Genomic DNA, 24,769 nt, shown 5'->3' with positions numbered 1-24,769 from the left:
GAATGCAAATCTGTTCAATCGCACTCATATGGCTGGTTAACTCGTTCTTATTGTTCCATGACGTCAGAAACCTTCCGCAAAGTTTTCTATTGCAAGCAATTGCGTTTTTAACACCTAGCAACTGCAACATGCACTATGACCACGATGGGTTGCTTTGATTTCTCCCACAAAACATTAGATTGTCGGGGATGGGGAAGTCTCGTTAATCTCCATGAGGTTCATTTCACCAGAACGAAATTACCTAAAATACAGAAATCTTGTCCCCAGTTTGTACCTTGCCCCATACAGCGCGTCAGCCCTCTTTCAACCCTACGCTTTCAAACCTCCACCTTGAGAACGGGCGCGCTACGACCTCGCATTACGCTCTGTCTCCATGAGGCACTCCCTCACGAGGATACGCGCGTGCACGATGCCGCGTTTGAGGCGCTCGGCCGACGACTTGCTGCCGGCGTACGTCGGTCGGATGTCGCGGCCCAGTTCCTCAATCACCGCCAGCAACTGCGTGTACTTGGACGTCTGAGGGTGGCGCACGGCGTCACCGGGGACTAGACCCATGTTGACGGCTCCCGGGCTGTGGCTCGTCTGGAGCGGGGTGCCCGGCTGACTCTGGCCCGGCGAATCGGTCGACCGAGAGTCCTCGTCCATGACCTGCCAAAAAAAGTGGTGTACAAGTATACATTTTCGCACCCAACTGCCGTTAACGGCTCAAAAACGTCCAATGCCGATGCGGGATACGATGCAACTAAGCACTATTTGTATCATACTAGCAGCCAAAACGAGAACAGTGTACCCTAAAAAGTAGAGGACACAAAGTTGGCCCTTGCGGGATACCAATTGGCAGACGCTGAACAGAGCCCTTACCTCTATAGATTTCAGCAGCCACTGATGAAGCATGTTACCAAAGTACGTTTCCCGGAGGTAGGATCCCACACCTATCAGAAAAAAAGATCGTTAGTTTATGACAACTAGCCGCCACGTGCTCGCAGTGCTCGCATAAGTTAAGCGAAAGTGACTAATTCGTCCGCAAACCACTACGCACCGCCCGCGGCGCGATGCCTAACGAATCCGCCGAATCGCGACGCGGTGAAAGCTGTCGCTCGGCGTGTCAAAAACTTGGGGTCATTTGGAATCGTGTCAAGTTACCGCGCGCTCGATACGATCAAAAAGAAAGTATCGAAATGAACGTACGCTAGGACCCAACATCATGCAGATAGGAACAAAATTCGGGGAACTCCTCACAAGTTTCTGCCTGCCCAGACCGCAAAACCCCACCACGAGAAAGAAAATAAAACGCCGCAACGAAAGCGAAATTAAAATAATGGGAGCATTCTGTTATTAACGGGAGTGTCTAAGAGGCGACTTCAGAAGTCGGAAAAACTATGACTTCAAAATAACAAAAGTTCAACAAGACATTTATTCGCCAGCACTGCTTACATAAAAATAAACAAACATCAATTTCATTTAGTACATAACAAGAGCGTTACAGAAAGTGTTTTGTTATCTCGCTTGATGCCACATCGCGTTTTTCAGCTACTCTCATGGGCTGGCCAAAATGGCGGCGCGGGCGTCGGGAACTGCCCGTGTGCTAAACAAATTACACGCGTGCATTGATGCGGGAAATTACTATGAAGCCCACCAGATGTACAGAACCATATATTTCAGGTGAGTCGCCACGTTACTCGACCGCCGCTCGCCTTGTCCAAACGTGACGCGCTTGCGGGGACCGGTCGCGTACGAATGGTTTGCAGGCTCGGCTGCGCTCGCTTTTGGTCGTCACCTGCGAACCTAATAAACAAATCGCGCGGGGGCAAACCCACGTATGCGATCAACTGTTTCGGAAAGCGCGGTGGCTGTAGGGCGCGATGCATGGGGTACTTTCGAGGTCGCACGGTTCGTCTTTTCGAGCCGCTGGTCAACTGTCCGGGCATCTTTGTCGGACGTGACAACACGTGCGTAGTTTAGGGTCGAAATCGAAAGGCCGTCTCCGTGTCAGCGATTCGGAGAAACTGAGTTTGAAAGCGACTCGCCAGCCGTACCGTAGCGGCTGTTGTTTGTTGCCGCGACGGCTGAACGCTGATTATACTCCCTAACGTAACGAAACCACTTTCCTCGTTTCAGTCGGTCGAGGGCCTTGTAGGAAACCAACGAGTAGGCGTTCCTCAACACTTAAAACTTTCTGAGGACACGGCTTCAGAGCGGAGAATGTGGCGTGTTACAACGCCTGTGCGACTAATTACTCGCCATACACTCACAACTGCGGGCCCGGAACCGGCCCGTTTCATCGACGACGTCGACAACCGCACCGTCAAAAGTTTCGTGGTTAATGCTGCGGTCACCGCACGATACGCTTGAATATATGCGTGGGAGTATTTTTGCGAGGTCGGCCTTAATTTCACGCGTTTATCCAGCGCAACCTGGACAATAATACACGGACTAAGATCTCATTTAATCTAAGTAATCGAAGGTTACGCTACCTAGAACATCGTTAGATCTTTCGCTTCTCATACCAGAAGTTAGCGAAGATGCTTGTAAGCTGCTTGCCAGTCTGCACGTGTAGGTGTTTGTGTCGTGACAATTTCTTGCCTGTGCACGCACGACAATCTCTCGTTGTGCCGGCGATCGCGAGATGTGAGAGATAACGGGTTTTACGCGCGCCATGCAGAACGAGTAGATAAAGTAGATAAGCTCTTGCGTAACGCATGACAGAGTACGCGTACGGCGCCGTAATTTTCATTCGCAGGTCGCTACTCTGTCACGTGCCTGCCATTACGACTTTTGTTCACTGTGAGACGTGTCCTGTCTTTTTTTTTTTTTTTAGAATCAGGCTTTCCAGTTGAAGTCGTTCACGTCGGTTTAGGTCGTTTGCCAATGGCAACTGGGAGGCATCCTGTGCTATGAACTGCATAGCAGGGCCGAGAAAATTACTCTACACTGTCTCCAAAAAAAAAAAGAGAAATGCACAGCTGCTGCCAGTACAGTGGAAGTGACTAAATCAAGAAAGGAATAAAAAAAAGACGTAATTAGTTCGTGTCATGACCTCTAGAAAATGTGAAATGGCAGTAAAGAAGGGAAGTTATGGGACACAAAGGCTCGTACGCTCGACCGAATGAAAGTGTATTACAATGGCGACAGAAGGCGAAAATTGTTTTGGTCCATGTTTAAGATCCCCAGGTAGTCAGTGGCGTGCCTCAGAACTCACGGGGAGGAAAAAAAAGATAACAAAAATGAAACTATAGAAAAAATGTGGCAGTGGTTATAATCTTATAATTGCACGAAACAAGGCTGCATGGTTGAGACTACATTTTTTTCCTGTTGATTTGTATTTACTTCATGTAGAAAAAACAAATGTTGCACAACCACTTTATTTTTTAGTTGGCTCTAACATGGAGTTTCTCATCATTACGGCACCTTGCCTCATGACATATGCCTTGTAGCTTGCTTATTCTGCTTGAAATTGGGGTAAGTAATTTTCTTTTGTGTATGATTGTGGGAACCGTACAGTTTTCACATTTGAAAGTTTGTTTGGTCATGCGGGTTATCGTGTATAAGCTTGTGTTCAATTGCTGTTAACCAGGGGACTGTGTTTTCAATGAATGTGAAATATGAAAAAATGTGTTTACACGTTTTTGCTGTGTGTTAAACAACCCAGACTTCTTAAAGTTGATTCTTACCCCTCCACGACTATATCGCCTGATTGTGTGTGTGCGTCTGTGTGTTTGATTATTCATGTGTAAGTGAGAGTTTTCATATATTTTCATCACACCTTCACCCCAATTTCGTGTAGCAAGCCGGGCGCCCAGCCTGGCTGACCTCACTTGCCCATTAAAGATGTTTCTCTCTATCTCTCTTACCCCTCCACTACAGCACTCATCATTACTCAAGCATAGCTGTTAAGTGCACTCCAAGTTATGAGTTTAGTTCCACTACAGCACTCATTACTGAAGTGAAGCTGTTAAGGGCACTCTCGAAATTTGATTACAGTCGAACATCGTTATAGTGAATTATCGGATATAGCCAATTAAATACAGTTTGTTTGGTCACGCTTCATTTCAATGACACCTATTCTTTTTATAACGAAACTGCAACCTCGAGAGCCGCGCAATACCGGCTGTAACAAAGAAATATTTGGTTTCTGTTAAATCAAAATTAAAAAAAAGTGGGACAAAACAACCATTTTTTAGTAGCTTGAAAAAGGCCCTTTGTTGCGTGGACACTGTGGAAAATGTCATTCCACTCAGACTGTGAGAATCCACCAGGCGAAGGCCATATTCTCCGTCAAGTAAATAAGAACGCAGGCCTGTTTTGCCAAACGAAATTTGTTCTGTTGTAATTTCACGTTCTTGCGTTCCGGTCTGTTTAGTTTGAAATGCCCCAAGGAGACAGATAAAGACTACCTTGTTTACAGTGGAATCGAAGCCTAGAACAATGCGTTTTTTATCTATGGTTGTTGCGCGAGCCACATTGCCGATTTATTAGAGCCGATTTTTACCTCTACGGTTACAACGAATATCGGATATAGCGAACTAATTTGCTGCCCCGATACTGCTTCGTCATAACGAGGTTCAACTGTATAGGTTGTGTTTTTGTGTGTGCTCACGCGATTCCCCCCACTGTTGCAGATACCGAAGCCAAAAGAAATTCGAAGAACTCAAGGAACTCCTCTACGATGGGGCGATCAAACTTCTTACATTGGAACAGGTAATTTTCTACGCTCTTTATTCATCCCCTCGATCCATTATTCTCTTTCCTTCTCTACGACTTCTGATTTTCTCCTGGGGAAGATGGTACTGTCTTGGGGAACAAAATGTGCATAATTCAGAATTTATAACTAAATCAACAGTAGGTAAATCTGTACATTCCTAATACTTTTGCTAACAAAGATACAGTTTATGTAGATTTAGAAGGACGGCAAGTTGGTGTAGTTGTGAGTTCATTTCTGTGTCATCGTTCCTTCATTTTTAAATTTTTTTGCTGCTTTTGAAATGTTACGTAGCTTGTTCCTTTGTTCCTAAGGTTACACGAAAAGCCGTTGGCTTCCGATACCATAAGGCAGAGAGGTGTCACACTCTCTCAAATCATTACTGACTGGCATTCATGTTAAGGTAGGTCGACACCTTCAAAAACGCATTTTTTGAAAAAAAATGGCTTTTCTTAAATTTTGCTTTTTCAACATCCCTGTCTATTGAAGAATATTAGAAAAAAAATTGTGCTGTTCTCTTAATCGGTTCCAAAGTTATGATCATTTTTCAAATTCGCCGAGATGCATCCGAAACCAAAACTGAAGGTTTCCGATTCCGCAGTATCTGCCATATCGTCCTAAATGTTTCTTCGTATATACGTTACGTAATGCTAATTTATTTAGCTACATTCTAAGCTTTTGGACACATTTCGGGATATTGTACATTTGATTCATTTCAAAATTTTCACTAAGAGGCAATGGGTGGCACACTCGTGTTCATGTTGCGCGCATTTGCATTGCCTTGCGTTCATGTCTGGTTGTCCGTGCTTTTTCGTATGCCGTTTTAAGCTCACGGATTTTGTTCTAGCCTCGCAAGGAGACAGTTATAGTACTTTATAGTCTGCAGTTACAGTTATAGTATAAGGACGGCGTGCCTGACCACTGACTGTCACCGTATGACGAAGGCTGCATGTGAGTCAACTGTAAGACGCGAAACAGGCAAAACAAAATATGTGCGCCTCAGCTCGGACAAACGGAGATTGTGCCGGTTATAAGGAGGGTGCAAGCTATAAACCTGGTGGATTTTAGGCGCATTGACTGTTTCTTATTATACATAAAATAGGTCTAAATCTTCAAAGCCATTTTTCTCAAAACTTGACATTTTGAAACCATTAGTTACGCGAACAGTGATAACTTTGCTTCTAGAAATTATTTTCTTACGAAACTTTGTGTGCTGTTTATTTATATATAGAGCTATGCAATCAAGCAGAATGACTGAAAAATATTGGTAACTTTTTATATTGTGGCCAGTTGTGTGAAACCCAGACGTGCCGGATATCAAATTTTTGAGTCTTTTTATGATTACGCAACTTAGCAGATGAGTTATTCGTGGAGGGTAGTTGCACAGGTTATTGTCTTCATTACGTTCCTGCCAAGTCGTGTTGGAATTGCACCTACCATTTGGTACTTATGACTGTTCGCGCAACATGCATATTTTGGAGCATTTTTATTTATATAAATTTTTTGTTAGGCATTTTTAGCAATTTTATCTATTTAAAGTTTCTAACTGTATAAGCTTTACAAGCCAAAAATATAATTGTAACGTTTGGGCTACACCTTTAAATTTTTTTTTCGAAGGTGGTGACCTACCTTAAGCACTCTAGGCAAGGATCTAATCTTTGGATAATGTTTTAACTGGACAACTGGACAGCAGGGGCCACAACGTGCATTTTTCGTACACGGATAAAATGCAAACAGGTTCGCATGCGCTTGCGTTTGGTTCTCAATGGAAAAACATTTGTCGACCAAGTTAATCTGCATACCTCTTCTATATCGAGTCCGTTAGCCGAAGTTTTACTTCAGTGCATGAAACACTAAGCACTACATTTAGTGTAACTGTGAGAAAATGGGGATGAGACTGCATATTGCATGGAAATGTTTACTGATGGCCCAGCAGAGATGTGAACTGCTAAGTGGCGGAGTTTGTTGATCAGTGGCTAGTCTTGGCTAGTCCATCGGCTGATCTTTCACCTCCACGCAGTGCAACAGCGGGGCTGACCTGGCAAACCTGCTGGTGGACGTGCTCGTCCAGTCGGAAACAGAACCTTGCGAGGAACAGATTGGTACGTCCTATCTTTTGTTGCGTGGGGACAAGTCAACTCAGGGGGGACAGTCAGCTTGGTGGCCATGCTTGGAGCAAAATTTGTTGATCACAGGACAGCACAAAGTTTATAGGACGAATTGAAGACGACAACACAAGCTAGGGTTGCCACCTGTCTGGTTTTTGACCGGCCCGACCGGTTTTTTTAGACAACGGGCCGGTTGCCGGTCCGTGCATAAAACCAGCTGTCATTGGCCGGTTTTTTGGCCATCGTGCTGCGATTATTTATTTTTGTGGCATTTTATAAGCGTTAATTCAGCAATTACGACGATAAATAGTTGTCGGCATGCTGCACAAAGACGCACGAGCAGATAAAATATGCGGGCGAGCGTGGGCGAGATGCAAAGAGCTTTTAATGGACGGAGTACGTGTGGTTACTTTTCAGTGCAGCACATTCAGAGCAATTACCAAAATTTTGGTAACTTTCAGTACAAGCGTTATGTTGATTCCTCTCTAGGAAAACGCTACAATGCATATGGCATTGCATGTCATAAAACATGGATTTTTTTTTTTTTTTCACCACAAATTCAACCCCCTCCCCATATGGGCTGGTTTTTTTTGGGGGGGGGGGAGGCGGCAACCTTAATACAAGCGCTTAAGAGGCCTTTCCTGTTTTGTCGAGTAAGCGCTTGTGTTGTTGTCTCGTGAAGTTTGCGCCGTCCTATCATTATGAATGTAAACCAACTGGCCCAATTCTCGAACGAAAATTTGTCGATCAAAGTCTCCGGACCCCTGTTCTTTGAGTGCAGCTCCTCAAAGGTTCCTGAAACTCCTCAAGACCGTGACTTGTAATTTTCATTGACGAATTAGTGTAATTTTCATTGACAAAGTTATTTTAGGGAACCCTGTTGAAAAGAACAGATCCAGGTTCTGGGGGAAAGCTTCTCTGTGGTTGGAGGCTCGGCACCCGTCACGCCTCACGTTGACCCCTGTCCTGCCCGGCAACACTGTTGTCGTCATTGTTGGCAACACTGCTCTCTGCGGCACTGGCATCATCATTTAGAGGTTAACTGCACTCAAAATTTTGACCTCTTGAAAACACTATTTTCATATAGTCTGCCTAAAAACAAAGCAGGATGCAGAATACAGCAGCTGAAATTCGCGTATGGACGCCACAAGCGGTCAGCAAAGATCGGCAATTTTGAAACCGAGATTGAGGAGAGAGCGGCCATTAAAACGCCGTTGCAGTCGTCCAGCAAGCGGCCGGACGGTCAGCAGCTCGGGTGAAAGCCTGTGCGCAAGCTCTACGTGCGCTTGGGGCAGCAAATGGGTGAAGCGTTTGCAGCAGAGCTCGAGCGGTTCTCCAGCTGCGTGGCTGGCCAGAGGAAGACGCCCCCGTCGGCTGGAGCGTCACAGGCGCGTCATGGCTGTTTACGCAATTCACCGGCAGGTGCAGTGTGGTCTACAGTGGAGCTTTTTCAAACGCTTCTGACTGATTAACGAGGCGTTTTACGGGGCTACCACTGGTGTCCCAGCTCGTTTGGTGGTACTTACTACACATTAAAAAAAAACCTGCCCGCATCTTCCCACGGGGGGAACTCGAGTAAATGCGTCGCAGAGTGGTGGGGGTATCGCGTGAATGTTGCGTAATTGGGTATGGTTTGGGAATGCTTAATTGTTATTTCGTCTTTATTATTCTTATTTATTGAATGAAGGAGAAGCGAAGGCAAGGAGTGTAAAGTTAAAGTCTGTCTTTATTGCGTGGTGCTGTCAAGCAAAGCGTCAAGTCAAGCGAAAGCCAAGCAAAGACGCCCTTGACTGAATTCCGAACGCGCGCTCCGCCGCTTATATACACACCGCCCGCGTTCGAGGGAGAGGAGTATGGGGGAGATACGCGCATGTGCACACTTCCGTACACAAGCGCGCGAACTTTCCACGCACCCACCACGCCGTTATCACGTGTACACGCCCTGCCGCCGTTACTGTTAAGCGCGACGCAGCGCACGGGTAGCTATGACGCATGCGCGCACAGACGCGCTCCCCCCGCACCGCCGCAGCTGTTGTTGAGAGCGAGGAGGGTACGGGGGAGAGACGCGCACCTGCACCTCGACGCGACGCGCATGCGCAGTGAGCGTGTGGACGGCGCAGGCAACATCGACGAGTGACATCGCGAGCCTAAGAAATGCTCCGCATTTAAAATACATTTGAGGTCTCCTCGATTTGGCTGCACTTTGAGCACCAGTTCACAAACATGTCGTGCAAGTGCAGCGCCAGTTCTTTCAGTGCGAGTGCAGCCATACACTAGTGCTTTCCGTGCAGCGGCCGAATCGAGGGCAAAAGTGCACAAATGTCGTCTGCTGCAGTCCGTGTTTGTGCGCTCGCATTGTTTTCTTTTCTTTTTTTCGAAATGGCGTCGCCCTGCACTCACCTTGCCCTGACAATGCACTGTCTTGTTGCACGTGACGACCATTCTCGTCTAAAATGGAAAACGCTGTTGTTTGTACTCCATTTACGGACACAAGTATCATGCTGGAGCCGTCGGCTACGATGCGCACCAAGAAACGTGCCAAAGCACACTGCACCTTGCACGAGACGAGAACTCGCACAGAGGCTAGTGCAGAAGTGTAGAAGAACTCGTGCAGCGTAGTGTCAAATCGAGGGCAGAAGTGCAGGTGGCGCTAGCTGCGCTGGCAAATCGAGTGCGAGAGTGCTGCACCGCCTCAAGTGGTGCAGAAAGTGTAGCCAAATAGAGGAGACCATTGGTCGAGGTGAAATTTGAGTGCGGTTGGCCTTTAATTAAGCCCCGCCCCTGCCCTCGTCCTGTTCGCAGAGCGGCTGGGGCGCATCTTCGCGCTGCTGGCGCCGCACTCGCCCGAGCGGGCGACCTTCCTGACGCGGGCGCTGCAGTGGTCCACCGCGGGCGGTGCCGCGGCCAGTGGGGGCGCGGGGGAGTGCCACTCGCGCGGCCACCCGCAGCTGCACCGGCTGGTGGCGCTCACCCTGTGGAAGGAGAAGAACTACCCGGACGCGCGCCACCACTTTGTGCACTCCACCGACGGGGACGGCTGTGCGGCCATGCTGGTCGAGTTCCAGACCGCCAAGGGCTACAGCTCCGAGATCGACCTCTTCATCGCACAGACCGTCTTCCAGTGAGTTGTGCCGGGCTGCTTTCTCGGTTTCGCCGTAAAACTCTCTCCATCACTGTTGCTTACCTTTTGTACAAGCACTGCGTTGCTTACCTCCTACATTATTAAGGGGCCATGAACACAAAATACAAGTTTGTTTTATTCAAAACATTTTGTCTTTCTAGAACTCTTAGAGCTTGTCCAGCAGCAACCGAGGCTTTATTCACGGAGCAATTAACCTGTTTAAGGCAAAATTTCGATTCTCCTGCGACATTGTATGTTTCGTGATGATGTCATATGGGCAGATACCTAAACAGAAAGTTGGTTCGCTGACTGAGGCTGCCGCTGTCTCAAAACACCACCTTGCTATCTGGATGGTGCAGTGATACCACTCAGGGACTGCTGTTCAAACTCTGCTTCTGACCAGACTTGTATACTTGCTGTAATTTTATTACAGTTGATAATAATTGTTTAGGAAAACTTTATGTATGAATCGACAAATGGGTTCACGTATGTGGCAGCGTTGCTTATGTCAGTTGTCTTTCGTCGTGTCGGTTGAGGCCACTCCGTTTGCTCTTTTTCTTTCTAGAAGCGGGAGCAGTGAGGCCGGGGTATTTTTTTTCAAAGGCAAAACCCCTAGATGTGTCATTAAAGGGGCCTTGCAGACAGAACAAAACTCTGGTTCACTCGAAAGACTGCCTTGTTAGAATCATGCTGGCACCACTTTTAACGTAAACTTCGCTCAACTAAGCTGTGTAATTAGGAAAAAAGGGGATGGCCATGCGACCCACTAGCTCATTTCCCGCAACAGAATCTTATGATGTCATATGTGCCCATCTATGCGATTGGCTGAGGCCGGCAAAAGCAGGTGCGAATTAGGCAGGGCTTATAAGCTTGCCGAACGAACTATTTGCGCTGAAATTTAGGGCACGTTCGTTTTATAGCAGTAAGAATTGTGGGGTGAGCAATTAAAGTTTCGAACGAACACGTAAACACTGAAGCAGTTGGTCCGGCACTTTGCCGGCTGACACTGCCTAACAGAACCGTCGGATGCATCGGACTTGTCCGAAACAACCCCTGACCAACTGACATAAGCAGCATGGTCACTTGCATGACCATTTTGTCGAGCCCTAGCTTAAGGTTTAGGAAACAATTACAATGAACCCTAATAAAAATACGGCAGGTATAGAAATCTGGCCAGAAACAAAGTGCGGACACTGGCACTTCAGCGGTATTGCAGCGCTATCTATGAACGTGGGCGATAGACAAGATATTCGTATGGCCGTCTGTGAGACAGTAGCAGCCCTGGTCCACAGGCTGTCTTTACTTTTAAGGCCCTGCTCTGTATACGTCATTGTCAAGGTCACGAAAGCACATGATTTAATGGGAGGATTGAAATTTTGGCTTAAAATGTTTAATTTCTCGGTGAATAAAGCATCATTTGCTGCTGGACAAGCGCTGGGGGCACTATTTAAAACACTAAATCTTTCGAATGAAACAAACTTGTATGTTATCTGCACGGCCCTTTCAGACAGGAAAAGGGACCATTGTCGGCGTCAACACAAGCAATACCAAAGTTGCCACTGTTGCAAAGGGAAAGCAAATAAATGAAACACATTTTGGTTCACGTTTGGTTTGAACCCAGGTCCCCAGAGGAGGAGGAGCCAAGTGCTATAGAACTGCTCAAACTTTGCACCTGGTGAGAAGGGGAACAGTAATGCGCCTGGTGTGTGCTGCGTGACAAGTGAATGTGACGGCACTCTAGGAAAACAAGTGCATGCGGAGGAGAGCTATATTATTTTTTGCATCTCAAATGCCCTGTTTATGGGTGGGCTGTTATATCGGTTGATAACGCGATCGATGAAATAATCGGTGGGAAGGTTATTCTAATCTTTGGCTGTTTGCCCGGCCGGTTAGCCTGTCGGAGTAATTTGGATCAAAAGACGGAAGATGCAGAAAAAGGGAAGAATGAGACGGAAACGTGATTCTTTTGAAGAATTCTTTAATAGTTGCTAAGTTTTTGCCTTCGAAGTACGTAAGGAGACAAGCTCCGGAGGAATTATTTTGGTAGCTTCAGGCCTGCATTAGTGTGGCAAGGCCAAGGCTGCGTAGGGATAACTGTTTGTGACAGCTCGAAGGACTCACAGTACTGAAAATAAATAAAATAAATAAATAAATAGGCGGGCCCACTTCGATATTACATTTTATAACTAGGCTTCAAACTTGTGAGGTGCCACCCCCAAATCCTTTTTTCCCTCAATGGTCGTGTGGATGCGGTTGATGGTGATGATGATGAGATGCTTGTGCTTTCATGGTTACCAGATTAAGATTTGCATTCTTCTAATGACTGCTGCGCATAAGATGAAAAGTGACGCTTGACAGTACACATTGTTTGAAAAGAAAAAAACTATCCCTTAAACAAGGAGAGTAATAGCAGGGGTGGAACAGCTGCGCCGAACACCCCCGGTTGCGCCAAACTTGCTTATCAGTGCCGTCCTGGGCCACAGCGCCTGAATTGAGCCGCAAGATAGGACCGCCATGATGCCCAGCGCCCGAAAACTTGGCTGAAACATCGAGTTTTCTGTTTCATCAAGGCATTTATTGTTTCGCTTTCATCAAGGCTATGGGCGGCTATGGAAGTTGGTTTCAGCTTAGCCGCAAAGCTGCAGGCGCTATGCGCTTCTCCGCATACTCTGCATTTTTGTGTTGCATTTGCCAATTCATTTGTTGATGTCGACTGCTGCGCCACAATCAATGGAAAATGACCAAAAGTAAAACTTTTTGTGTCTCATCGCGAACAGGTAGAATAATATTCGCGTGCAAAATTGTAGTTTATTGGAGGTGCACATCAATTTAGTCACCCATTTTTGGCGGTCCTATATATCTTTGCTGCCCGTAACTTTCTGTAGCTGCATGTATCGGACAAACGGGGTCTTGGATGCTTTGCCCTCGCTTGTTAATTGGTTTGCTGTTGTTGTGAGGTGATTACACATTTTCACCTGTGAACTTTGGGGTTAACTTTGGTTAGTTAGAGGATGGTCCAACATTAATTGTGTCTTCTAACACACTTTAGTTACGTATTCTACGGCCTGAGCTTATCGACTCTCGCAACCCGGTGACAGGCCAAGACAAAGCTGTGTTCAGCTTCGCATGCACTGAAACCAATGTTCGGTAGAAAAGCTGCAAGCAAACACCCTGTTTTCCGGAATGCTGCCGTGTGTTCGCATAAACACTGCCGTTTGCCTGACACGAAGCAAGGCCTGTTATCTGATCTCTTTGACGTGAGGTTTGACATTTGAACGGCAACAACGTGGTACGCTCGCTGGGGGCCGAAGGTAGAAAAACTCAGAATTTTGTAAACCTCCAGATATAGTAGTGCAAGAACTGCGTTCCTGGTTCAGAGTAGGTTCTAGTGCATGGTAGAATGCCTAAAGTACCGTATTTATTCGAATCCAGGCCGGCCTTGATTCTAAGCCGACCCCCGAAAGTCCGAAGCCACAAAAAAAAAAAAAAAAAAAAAAAACTTACCTCGAATGTAGGCCTACCAAAAAGGCGAGGTCAGCGTTCACAAAAAGAAAACACGTTTATTGAACGTGAAGACGCAGTGCTCATTCTGAGTCGCCATCGCTGCTAGCCTCTGAATGCCATCCTCGTTGCGGCGCACGCAAATATCCTCTCCCATTGCGTCCTCCAACGACAGACATTTTTTTCATCCACGCCGAAGTTCTGCCCGGCTTGAACGTTCGACGACAACTCCGCGGCTAAAACAACTTTTCATTTAAAAGTGGCACTATAACGGCACCGCTTGTTTGGTGCCATTGCGCTGTCAAAACCAAACGCCACACCGCACGCAGGCTACTATCCGTACAGTTCAAAATGGCGGCATCTCCCCCAGCTGTGGCCCCTTAAGTGGCTACCGGCTCGTCTAGTAATGGCTACAATACTTCCTTTTCTGGGTGGTGCTTGCTGTGCGCCACCTCCCTCAATTTCACTTGGAAATTGGCGCGTTTCAAAATCCTCGTATCCAAGCCGACCCTGGAGTTTGATATATCAGTATTTCAAAAAAACTATCGGCTTAGATTCGAATAAATACGGTAGTAGATAGATAAGACGTAATTGGCGGGGGACTTGCACAGCGGCCTGTAGGGAGATTAGGGAGGCACCATAATGCTGTGGAATGGTGTTACATCTGCTCCAACTGGCATTTCTGGCGGCTCAAAGCTTGCTACAAAAGGCCCTTTTGCCTGCTCCCAGGGCTGCTCCCAAGCGAGTGTGGAGCCAAGTGAGCGCCAACCCAAAACGACAAATACATATCACCGCTCGCGTTGGAGCTATACGTCTCTGTGAATGTGCGGCATAGTTAATAAAGCAGCGGGCGCTTTATAAACCGGCCTAAGAACAGTCGGGTGTACAATGTTACAATGACACCAAGGTGCTCGCGATGACGCGCTGTCTGTCGTGCATAGATTTGACGCTGGCCGAGAGTGTAACAATGGTCGTCCTGGAGCCATTTGTTGGTGTATCACAGTGACTACAAGGCCATCCCTTGCAGAACAAACTAAAAAGACGAAAATAGTTTTTAACGCAAACAAAATTGTGTATCTCTGTATATGCACAAACAATTTACATAGTTGTCACGGAGCTGCATAAAAGGAATGTATTTACACGGCCGCTGGATGAAAGGCGCACTGACGTGCGGCCTGCCGCGTGCCTCCAAAACGGCGTGAGTGCGCCTAGAGCCAAATACTGCCACCGCGGCGCCACCGTTCCGGGACTGGTAGCGGCGAGCGCGGCCCGCGGGATGCCGGCTATTTCGAAGGGTGGGCTTATCATCGGCGTTCCACGCTCCACATAGGGCATTTACAAGCACTTATGTTACGCCTGTTAAAATACAAACACGATTAGCGGCGGCCGAGCTTCATTTTGTCAAGATGGAAGTTAAATTCCGTTCGCAGCAGCAGCATTACGCGTTGATACTGTGCCTTCTGTCTCGCATTTCTGTGTCGTTATGTCTTACATCGCCCGGCATGCTCTTTGTGACCTCACGCCCGGCAGAGATTTACGTTTTGTCTGCAAGCTGCGACTGCAGAGAATATATTAAAATTCCGGATGAACACAAACAATGTTTTTGTGATGGCGCTTGTTATTTATGAGTGCCAACACTTCTCAATGTTTAAGACATACCAACATTTTGTAGGTTTTTCCTCGTGCACTAAATAAAACAGCGCAATTCTTTTAATCTCACGGCACATATGAATTGATTACACGTTGTTTAGTTATGAAGTAATACTACTATCACAGTTATGTCGGCCTTTTTTTGATTGATTGAGGGGTTTAACGCGCCGACGCAACGCAGGCGATGAGGCGCGCCGTAGTGGAGGGCTCCGGATTAATTTTGACCACCTGGGGATCTTTATCGTGCTCCGAAATCTCGTACACACGGGTGTTTTTGCTTTTCGCCTCCATCAAAAATATGTCGGCCTTTTTTTTTAATTTTTTAAAAATTTTTTGTCGACCCGGACATTCCATATGCTCTCCTTAATTTTTTTTTTCAAGGCTACAGGGAACAAGTAAAAATATCAAGTAGAAACTGGAATCGCTTTTCATTCAACTGTATATATATATTGTTTTTTTTTTTGACAATATATATATATACAGTTGAATGAAAAGCGATTCCAGTTTCTACTTGATATTTTTACTTGTTCCCTGTAGCCTTGAAAAAAAAATTAAGGAGAGCATATGGAATGTCCGGGTCGACAAAAAATTTTTAAAAAATTGGCGAGCTCGGCGGGAAGCTAAATTTTTGCACGGACACAAAAGAAAAAAGCGCAATTTTACAGAAATTCCAAAAATTGCTAATAATGCGTAAGCATTCAAACACTGCTTTTCCATTTCACATTTTCTTTCTTTCTTTGCTATTTTAAACGAACAATGTACATCTTGAATATCATAATTATTAATAGTTCTAACTGCGTGAATTACGCATTTCTTGTGCAGATACAAAAGGCATTACACATCTTGCATTACGTAGAGATTATGCTTGGGTACTCAAAAAAGAAAGCTGACGTGATAACGTACGTGAAAATTTTCCTACGCTACGAAAATTGATTCGAATTGAAGCGCAGTATGTTCACAGAGCAAAACTACCGCAACGTCTTTAGAGCGCGCTAATTTGAGAACATACTGGTGCTGCTCCAGGAGCCCGGCCGTTAGCTTCAGGGATAAATGCATATGGGTTTCAATCGACGATGAAATAACGGAGGAGATGTACCTAGCGCTAGTTTTCATCGCAAGGTTTCAAAATGCTTAGCAGCTAGGAGAGTGGACCGTACGCACTGTCTCTTGAACACAGTACGGTGCATTTATTTTTCTTTCTATACAACCTCTATAATCAAGTTTTCAGTAGCGTGTTTAAAGGCATTGTCGTCCCTGCGAAAATGAAACAACCCATATCTCTATGCGCAGCAAGACATGATCGAGCCAGTATAAGAGTATCAAAAGACACGCATCGCAAAATGTCTAGTCTTTTCAAATCCTTTTGCAACCATGCTATCGCGTGTCCTCGTTTTACGAGGCGCGCATTCCGCCCGGCCAACATGTTTTTGCAAAGAAGTGTCTTTAAGGCAAGCTTTAATCCGTCGCCGGCAAATATTCATCGCTCTCCCGTGTGTCGACACCGCGTTTCCCGAGAAAAGGTGGCATTTTTGAAATTTTGGACAAATAAAGTCCCACCAAATACCTCCCACTTGAACTGTAATTAATCAACTTGCGGCTTTAAACTGTGCAACGCGGTTTACGTGCTGTGTGTGAGACTTTTTCAGACAAAGCTAACCGGTGGTTATCATCTTTTTGTTGAATATTATCCTTTTTTAACAACGTTGTCAGATAAGGGGCATCTTTTTAGATTTATTAGATTGAAAATGCCTTGCCTATATCTCATTGAAGAACTATTTTAACTTCTGGCTGCTCCGGTTGGATCGAGCGACAGACTGGCAGACATACATACACACGGACAGACAGTTTTTGTGGTTGAGTAGCCAAGGAATAACATCTTTAAAACCCGTGCGCTGGCTGTCTCTCAGCCGGCGCAAGCGCTCGCCTACGGGGACCGCCCCGCTCCGTCCCGAAACCAGTCCCCGAACGCTAGTGCCACGAGGGAGTCAAGCGGCGGCAAACGTAAACACCGCCACTCACGCCCTCGCCCGTTGAAATCCGGGCGACGCGGCAGGCCGCACCTTGCGTGCGCTCTCATCCAGCGGCCGTGGTATTTACATATCGCCCTATTACTAAATAGAGGGAGTAAGATGCCTACCAACCTACACAGCAGCTTCGCTTTCTGACCACCCTCGGAGATTGGAATGGCAGATCATTTTTCTGCAACTTGGCTGTGTGTGAATTAGTCCAAGAAATGTTGCACTTCAGAAAGTTTGAGCGTAGCCACGTCAAAAAAAAATCCTGGGCCATCTCCACTAATGTGAAACCTGGGGAGTGGCGAAGCATGCAGTGTACAAGTGCATTCTTGGCGCCTTGGCGCTTTTTCCAACAAAGATGAAACCGTTGGGGAGTAGAGGTATACAGCTTTGCTGTAAAAGTCTCTTGTCTTTGATGCATGGAGCTTTCTAGTGTGATGCGTAAACGAGTGTCCCAGTGTTTTTTTAGCATGCATTACGTTCTAGCTTGAAGCGTAAACGAGTTTCCGGGTGATTTAGTACTGTGACTGCATGAAACGACAATTACGATGACGACGACAGGAGACACCAACAGCCCCAGTCCCTAATGGGCTTCACCCCTAAAGAGAGCTTGCCCTATACTCAGTTTATGCGGCAGGACAGTAGAGTTGACCTTGTCTGTGACCTCGCAGTGACATTTGACCTGCGAATGCCTGTGACATGTGACTGCCTTTGCACCGCTCGAGCAAAGGAAGCGCTCTCATAACTTGTGAGCTAGGAGAGAATCTGCGCAAGACTATGTTGCCTCACCAATGCTGCCTGTGTAACATTGCCTGTCACGTCAGCCGAAAATGGCCAAACAGCCACTTTCCTGTAGCTCTCTCCTGCCTTTTGCCATGCTCCAGCATTTGCGTGTGCTCCCTTCTTGGGCAATCACCCGCTTGGAAGAGTCGCTTTGCAGAAACTATAAAAAACAATTTCTGGGGTTTGTCCAGCCTTTTCCAGGTGGTGCTCCCACGTGCCCATGTTTTCTCGGTGTCTGTCTGTCAAGCATAGTGTCAAGCTCATCTGGTGACGTAAGGCCCTCTGCTTCCGCGTGCTACACGACAGATGAGCGGCCAAACTAGGTGCCCCCACTGTACTCATTAAAAAAAATGGCCGCGTATCTGCTCCTTTCATAGCAAATGTCGACGAAAGACGATAGTTGACTGGCACCCGTGCCATGCAGATGCCTCCGTTCTCTTTCCTGCTCACCTCTCATGCTGTTCCTCTCCTGTCTCGTTCCTCCCAAGGTAACACGCTAGAGCTTTGCTCAAGTCAATTTAAATTTACAATGTTCCACTGCTCCAGGCCGGGTGCCTCGATGCCAGCGCTGCCGTACGGCGGAGACGCGCATGAATTGAGTCACCCTACTACAACGTTTATAGAACCACGTTCCCCTACTCCACGTGCGTTCCATGCGGAAAGTGGAACCTATCTAATGGAACCTTTTGTTGCTGTTGCTATTTCATTTCTTAAATTCCGCTAGCAGCCATAGTGGCGTGGGCAACAGCAGGTGACAGTTTTGACCGTTTTCTGCAGTTGATGTAGTATTTCATTTGCTATCGCAAAAACCAAGAATCCGTGAATTTTTTAATAAAGGGACACTGCAAGCTTCACTTATGTATTGATTTTCTCCCTTACATTTGCGTAATATTGTGTTCTTGTTCAACAATGTTGAAAAGCAAGAACCTTGACACCGGACTTAGATGTTTAGATTTGGCTGTGGGTACTAAGGACTAATGCGCAGCTTCTGTTTCACTTTGGCCGAGTGGCTGAATCGAGTCACAGACAGACAGATAGACCAAAATTTCTGTGTTGAAGTAGCCCAAGAAAGACTACCGTCTTTAAAAGCGCGTGATGTGACAGGCAATATTATACTGGTGGAATTGGTCTTACTAAAGGCGCAGTGTATAGTACACCGCAGAATACAGCTGGATGCGTGGCGAAGAGGCAGGATTTGAGTTGGGGTAACACTGCGTTGTCATCTGACCCGCGCAGATACCTGTGCCTGCGGAACCCCTCGACGGCCACCCTGGTGTTCCTGGGGTACACGCGGCGACACCCCTGCGTCCACCCGGGACCCCCCTACTACATGCCACTGCTCAACTTCCTCTGGTTCCTGCTGCTGGCCATCGAGACGTGAGTGGCCCCCACCGTGCTTCGCTTACTACTGCAGCAAAAGCTTCCTTTAGTGGCACCACTGGCACCCTGTCAAAAACTAATGCATTTTCCCATAGACTGATTGGTGGACCGAGAAGCCTTGACAAGATCTTCGGACACAAGGCGCGTGCATGGAACTGGGCTTATGTTGGGTAAACATGGGTGTGCTTGAAAATCGCTGAAAAGGAACGGTTCTAGACAAGACAATGCATGTATCGGTCATGGATGAAGAGGGAATGCAACGGTATACTTTTATCTCGCAAACCACGTACCGGTATGCATGTAGGTCGTTTGTAGATGCGTTTACTTAGTGCACAAAAAATCGTCGAATGTGTTCGTTCTTCGTTTGCGATTTGTGTCTTTGAAGGTGTGATGATCGATTAGATGCACTTCTAGCTTTCGCGCTTCCCTCAACTTTCTTTAGGAAGGGACAGTAAATTTTTTATGTTGTACTCATACGGAGGGAAAAACCAATCCCTGCCCTCGCCATGCCGCTGATTGCAGCCTGCAATAGCTTCCAGTTAGAACCGTAGAGCAGGGGTTCTCAATCATGTTGGTCCCTCCCAGGGAACCCTGCTAAGTTCCGTTATGTGCCAAGGAACCCCCCCCTCCCGCCATTTTTCATTCCGTTCATGCTACATTAACGTGCAATAAATTCAAAGGCAAGCAAGGGTATCGTTTTTTTTTTCCCGTCGAATTTACGCGAGCGCGTACGCTAGCGGCACCTATCTCCAAACAGGAGAAATGCGCATGGGGGTAATATAAGGCCGAGATTCAAGTGCAATAGTTTATTGATTGATTGTGGGGTTTAACGCGCCGACGCAACGCAGGCGATGAGGCGCGCCGTAGTGGAGGGCTCCGGATTAATTTTGACCACCTGGGGATCTTTAACGTGCGCCGAAATCTCGTACACACGGGCGTTTTTGCTTTTCGCCTCCATCAGAAAAGCGGCCGCCGCGGCCGGGAATCGAACCCACGACCTCGTGCTCAGCAGCGCAACACCTTAGCCACTGAGCCACCGCGGCGGGTTGCAATAGTTTAACCACGTGGCCCGTTTTCGGAGTCTGGCTGGCTACAAGCTGCTGGCGAGATTTATTGCGCAGCTCGCGCGTTTCTGTTATGCGCCGAGATGTGCTTACTGACACTCAGGCGTGAGTAATGGAGGTTCCTTAGATCGATCGCACCTCAAGTTCACCATATAAGACTTTGCGACTGCGGAACCAGGGAAAATTTATCAGTGGCTCGCGGAACCCTGAGGAGGGGCCTGCGGAACCCCTGGGTTCCGCGGAACCCACTTTGAGAAACCATGCCGTAGAGAGACATGGGCCTTGTCTGGGTTCTTCGTCTCGCCACAAGGCGCGTTTTGCGAGCCGATTGGTATCCGAAAACAAATGTGTCCCTCGTAACGTGGCAACCTCGTTAGATTTGTTCCGTGGCAACAAGGCATGTGACCTTCGAGCGAATCTAAAAGCAAACCTTGACTGATGGTAACGCGGGACTTTGCTGGCAAAGAATAACCGCAGGAGCCCTCGTGGTCCTGCAGTGGACTTAAACGGGACATTGGGGGCAATGGTGGTCGCAGGCGCAAGCTGGCGGTGTTCACAGTGCTGTGCGAGCAGTACCAGCCGACTATCAGCCGAGACCCGACATACCCGCAGTACCTGGACAAGATCGGCCAGCTGTTCTTTGGCCTGCCGCCACCCCCCAAGCCCCAGGGAATGTTCGGTGCGCCCATGCTCTCATTACCCCCCCCCCCCCACCACCACCACCCCCTCTCCTAGTACTCTAACTTCCTTCGATAAAGATTTTTCCGCAGCAAATTCATATTTTGAGCTGTCGGTAGTTTGTTTTTATTTAGTATTTATTTTATTTTAACACTGCAGCCCAGCAAAGCATGTTGTTGGGCTAGCTGCTTCATCATACTTAGAGGTAAAACTGCACATACGGACGGGACAGGGAAAAGAAGACACAGGACGAGTGCAGAACTGCGCTCGTCCTGTCTCTTCTTTTCCCTGTCCGGTCCGTATGCGCAGTGTTTTACCTATAAATACTGCAGCCCCTTCAGGGAATACAACAAGACTGACATATGTGGCATAAAAACACAATATACTTTGAACAAGTAGAAGCCAGTTGGCAAAAAATTTAGCAAGGCAATGATGCTACAACTTGGTATTCGAACAGACACATAAAATTGGGTACACAGTTCTAATGCCAAAGTAAACAATCACGTTAAGTTGGTTTAGTATGTGTATCTGAGTACAAGTAAACAGATACAAAAATACACTCGTACAAAGAAAAAAACGGTATGCTACATTTGAGTAGTTACGACGCTTGAATTTTAGTAAAAAATGCGTCCAAATCAAGGGAATGCACATGGCCATGCAACAAAAGAAACTACATTTCAACATGTCCATGGGGAGTGATATGGGGAAATGTTAAGGGGATGATTGCTTCTGGTCGGTGTGGGGTTAGTGTATGTCGCATATTTGTTAGAAAACAGGCAATATGAACAGTGAATGGTACGGCGAAAAAAGTTTAAGGTCAGGAAATTCGCATCCCTCCTGTTAGGGTATGTGAGGTTAACATCGGCACTCTTTAGTAAAAGTATTGGCTAGTAGAATGACACTTTAGACTGTAATGGAAGAGCGGTGTACTAATACCAAGTTTAAGTTAAACATCGTTGCATCTACTGTGCATACTCACTTGTGTACGCAATTATTGTTGACTGGGAGTTCGGTCATGTTCAGTTGTAACAAAGGTTGAACCATTGCGCATTCAATTTCAAGTGAATTTGATCATGTCACCAATGATGTAGTAGCTGCATCTCTCACTTTGCAAACCGTTTCTACGCCAACATGTTGTGCAGACAGGAAAAAGCTGCGATAGCCTTCATTATTGTGTTCTAATTTGACAGCCTGAAGAGAAAAGTTTGGAAGAAACCGTAACTGCATTTTCTTTACCTACTTGCTGATATTGCGCAAAGAAACTGCTAGGCATGGTTTGTATATCAAGGGTCCGCAGTTCTAATTTCCCACACAACACAAATGTTTTTGAAGTCTCTTCACAACCCTTTTGTAGGCTGTTAAGTCAAGGAACAAAATCTTTGCAGCCAAAGACTGGCTTGTGCTTAATATTGTTCGATATCTTGGTGCCTTCAAAAATACACGTGCAGTCAGACTTCGATGTAACGAAGTTGGTAAAATTCGTAATTTACTTCGTTACATTTGAAATTTTGCCCCATTGAAATTCGCTGTTAAAATGAAGTGTTAACCGCGTGAAACGGTTCCTGCAAACAAAAACAAGGCGCAATATTTCTGTCTCTGTTGGAGCTATCGTCTACGCGGGCATCAGCGTGAACCGCATGGGGCATTTTCTGCATGCAAAAAAGGTGCTTAGAGATCGGGCTATCGGGCTGCTAACCAGGATTGCATTGGATTGGATTATAGACTGGCTGAAGAATTCCAGTGTTCCCTGCGTGCGGTGGATATCGGGGTGCAGAACAAGGAGAGGGGGGGGAGGGGGGAGGGGGGGGGAGGGGGGAGGGGGGGGGGTTCCTGGAACAACATGGAGATTTGAAATTGGCAGGGGATTTTAGGGGGAGCCCTTACACGGGTGGGGGCGCTTGTTCGGAATTTTATGGTAGTACTGATCACAGAGTTTCTTAGTAAGGATACTAGAAAGGAAACTGCACCTGAGGATCCATGTCGTCGAGGGGGTTCATGGGAAGACCACCACTTCTGGCTTGGGCTTGGCATGAAAAGTGGATTCTTGAGCAGTTTTTGGGATTTGCTTCCTTCACTATGCTTTAACACATCTACGAGCTACGAGGGAGTCGAAATCCCCTCTGTTCTGTGGTAGCCGTGTGCCATGGCAACTGCGTGTTCGGTGAAAAAGCAGGCAGTGCGTGATCGTATCTAACGTTGGTCATGCCAGAATCGAAGAAACGTATGACTGAGCGGGCAATATGCCGCCACGAAAGTTTGCAGCTGATGAAAAAAATGAAATTAAATTTACGTGAACGGAGACCAAGGACCCGCGGCCGTCCATATCTTGTCTTCGCTCGCAACTGTTTAGTTAATGCCACGTTTTCCTTTTTCTTCAAGTATGAACCAACTTACTCAGCAACAAGTTTCGTTAAACTGTAGCTGACAGTCGGTGCACCGGTTCACAACAAAGGCGACGTTTTTATAGGCATGCTCAAAAACATTTCCACGCTTTTCAAACAACTTACTATTTGAAATATAGTAAAATTAATAAAATTAGAGCCTCTAATGAGCTTCTCCCAAAATATTAACATTTTTATTAACTACCACCTTGACCTTCAGAATAGTAGGCACAACCATTTCGGCAAAAATACGCTTCACTTCCTTTTTCCTTAGCTTTAAAGAAGTCTGTTTTATTTTCCACTTCTATAATAACACACCATTATTTGCGTTTTTGTGGCACTGTGTTTGAATATTTGGCCACTGACACGTTTCCATCCAAGCCAATGATGAAACTAAGGCGAGCGCATGGTATAATGGCGGCCCATGATGACACAGAAGGCCTTGATGTGAGCTGCACAGACACTGGCGCCAGATTCCTCTCTAGTGTATATAGTAAGAAAATCTATGGTACTGATAGCTCAATGCCGACTCAACCCCTGTTGCAGGCAACCTGATCCAGACGTTACTGGGAGGACTGGAGGACGACGACCCCAGCACGTCGACAGCGGGTGCCACGTCATCGCAGTCACCGGCTGAGGTCCAGCCTGAGGAGCTGGATTGAATCCGACCGAGAGCCGACACACAATCCAGTTTAGCGGCCAGGTTGAAAGCCGGCCCACAAAATTGTTCGCCCCGTGCGCGCCTCAGAGTCTGTACAAATTCTCCCCTGATGAGAGAAATGGGGTGACGAGGGCTTATGGTTTTTAAAGTGGGGAGAGGAAAGCACGCGAGTTTTTAAAGGTGGGGACGGTGCATTACGACTTGGGCTCGGCTAAAATCGGCTATGAATGGCTTCGGCCGTTGTGTTGACCACGTGCGAGGAAGATGTTGCGCCGTCGTTGTTGCTCTTCTTCTTCTTGTTGCCAGTTGCTGCGCCGTGGCTGCTGCTGTGGAAACTGGACATTTAATAACAAAGTATTTTTATTTTTCCTTATGTTTCCTTTTTTTTTTTAGAATGTCATGCCAGTCACTGATGCTTGAATGAACTGCACTTAGTCACACGTGGTGGCGATTGTAAGGTGAAAATTGCTTTCCCGTGTGATTATACTTACGTTGTTTTGTTTTTTCCCCGATGCATTTGGCCTTCGTCCGTACGGTGTTTGTTCTGAGACGAGAAAGAATATGTTTCAGTTTTGCAGAGTGCAAAAATTTGCTAAAAAGTGAAGTGAACTACAGAAAATGCTGTGAGAGCATTAACATTTGCCACTGGAGCAATAAAAGAGGCTTGAAACAGCAAATGTCTGCTTGAATGTCCCCGTAAAGCAGCTAACCTCTGCCAACTTGTTGAA

General features: G+C 46.6%; 2 protein-coding genes across 4 annotated transcripts; one reads left to right on the top strand and one right to left on the bottom strand.

Moving 5' to 3' along the window:
• Positions 1–291: 291 nt before the first annotated feature.
• On the bottom strand, positions 292–1,345 carry LOC144138590 (cyclin-dependent kinase 2-associated protein 1-like). 3 transcript variants are annotated; one of them, XM_077670952.1, is made up of 3 exons: positions 1,189–1,345; positions 862–932; positions 292–648 (listed from the first exon to the last, which is right to left on the bottom strand). In XM_077670952.1, exons 2-3 carry the CDS (start codon positions 892–894, stop codon positions 346–348), a joined length of 336 nt encoding a protein of 111 aa, XP_077527078.1. In that variant the 5' UTR covers positions 895–932; positions 1,189–1,345; the 3' UTR covers positions 292–345. The 3 variants fall into 3 exon arrangements, with proteins under 3 accessions (XP_077527078.1, XP_077527079.1, XP_077527080.1); XM_077670953.1 differs by having other exon boundaries at positions 1,240–1,339; XM_077670954.1 differs by having other exon boundaries at positions 1,040–1,335.
• A 157-nt stretch (positions 1,346–1,502) lies between these two features.
• LOC144138589 (Golgi to ER traffic protein 4 homolog) lies at positions 1,503–24,718 on the top strand. The gene is made up of 7 exons (XM_077670951.1): positions 1,503–1,662; positions 4,620–4,698; positions 6,720–6,801; positions 9,610–9,928; positions 19,114–19,254; positions 20,858–21,000; positions 23,927–24,718. Exons 1-7 carry the CDS (start codon positions 1,553–1,555, stop codon positions 24,040–24,042), a joined length of 990 nt encoding a protein of 329 aa, XP_077527077.1. The 5' UTR covers positions 1,503–1,552; the 3' UTR covers positions 24,043–24,718.
• Positions 24,719–24,769: the final 51 nt, after the last annotated feature.

This window comes from Haemaphysalis longicornis, unplaced genomic scaffold (genome assembly GCF_048455015.1).
Source record: "Haemaphysalis longicornis isolate Haplotype H1 unplaced genomic scaffold, Haemaphysalis longicornis Haplotype H1 scaffold_5, whole genome shotgun sequence".
Taxonomy (NCBI): Eukaryota; Metazoa; Arthropoda; class Arachnida; order Ixodida; family Ixodidae; genus Haemaphysalis; species Haemaphysalis longicornis.
Note: the sequence above shows the minus strand (reverse complement) of the source record. Positions and strands in the feature narration are given on the sequence as shown.

What these genes read in the sequence shown, in the direction of transcription:
- LOC144138590 (XM_077670952.1), bottom strand. Translation starts at nt 894, where the DNA reads ATGCTTCATCAGTGGCTGCTGAAATCTATAGAG. An exon ending in GGCTGCTGAAATCTATAGAG is followed by an intron (nt 649 to 861) that starts GTAAGGGCTCTG and finishes TTTTTTTGGCAG; the next exon opens with GTCATGGACGAGGACTCTCG.
- LOC144138589 (XM_077670951.1), top strand. Translation starts at nt 1,553, where the DNA reads ATGGCGGCGCGGGCGTCGGGAACTGCCCGTGTGCTAAACAAATTACAC. An exon ending in TACAGAACCATATATTTCAG is followed by an intron (nt 1,663 to 4,619) that starts GTGAGTCGCCAC and finishes CCACTGTTGCAG; the next exon opens with ATACCGAAGCCAAAAGAAAT. An exon ending in CAAGCCCCAGGGAATGTTCG is followed by an intron (nt 21,001 to 23,926) that starts GTGCGCCCATGC and finishes CCCCTGTTGCAG; the next exon opens with GCAACCTGATCCAGACGTTA.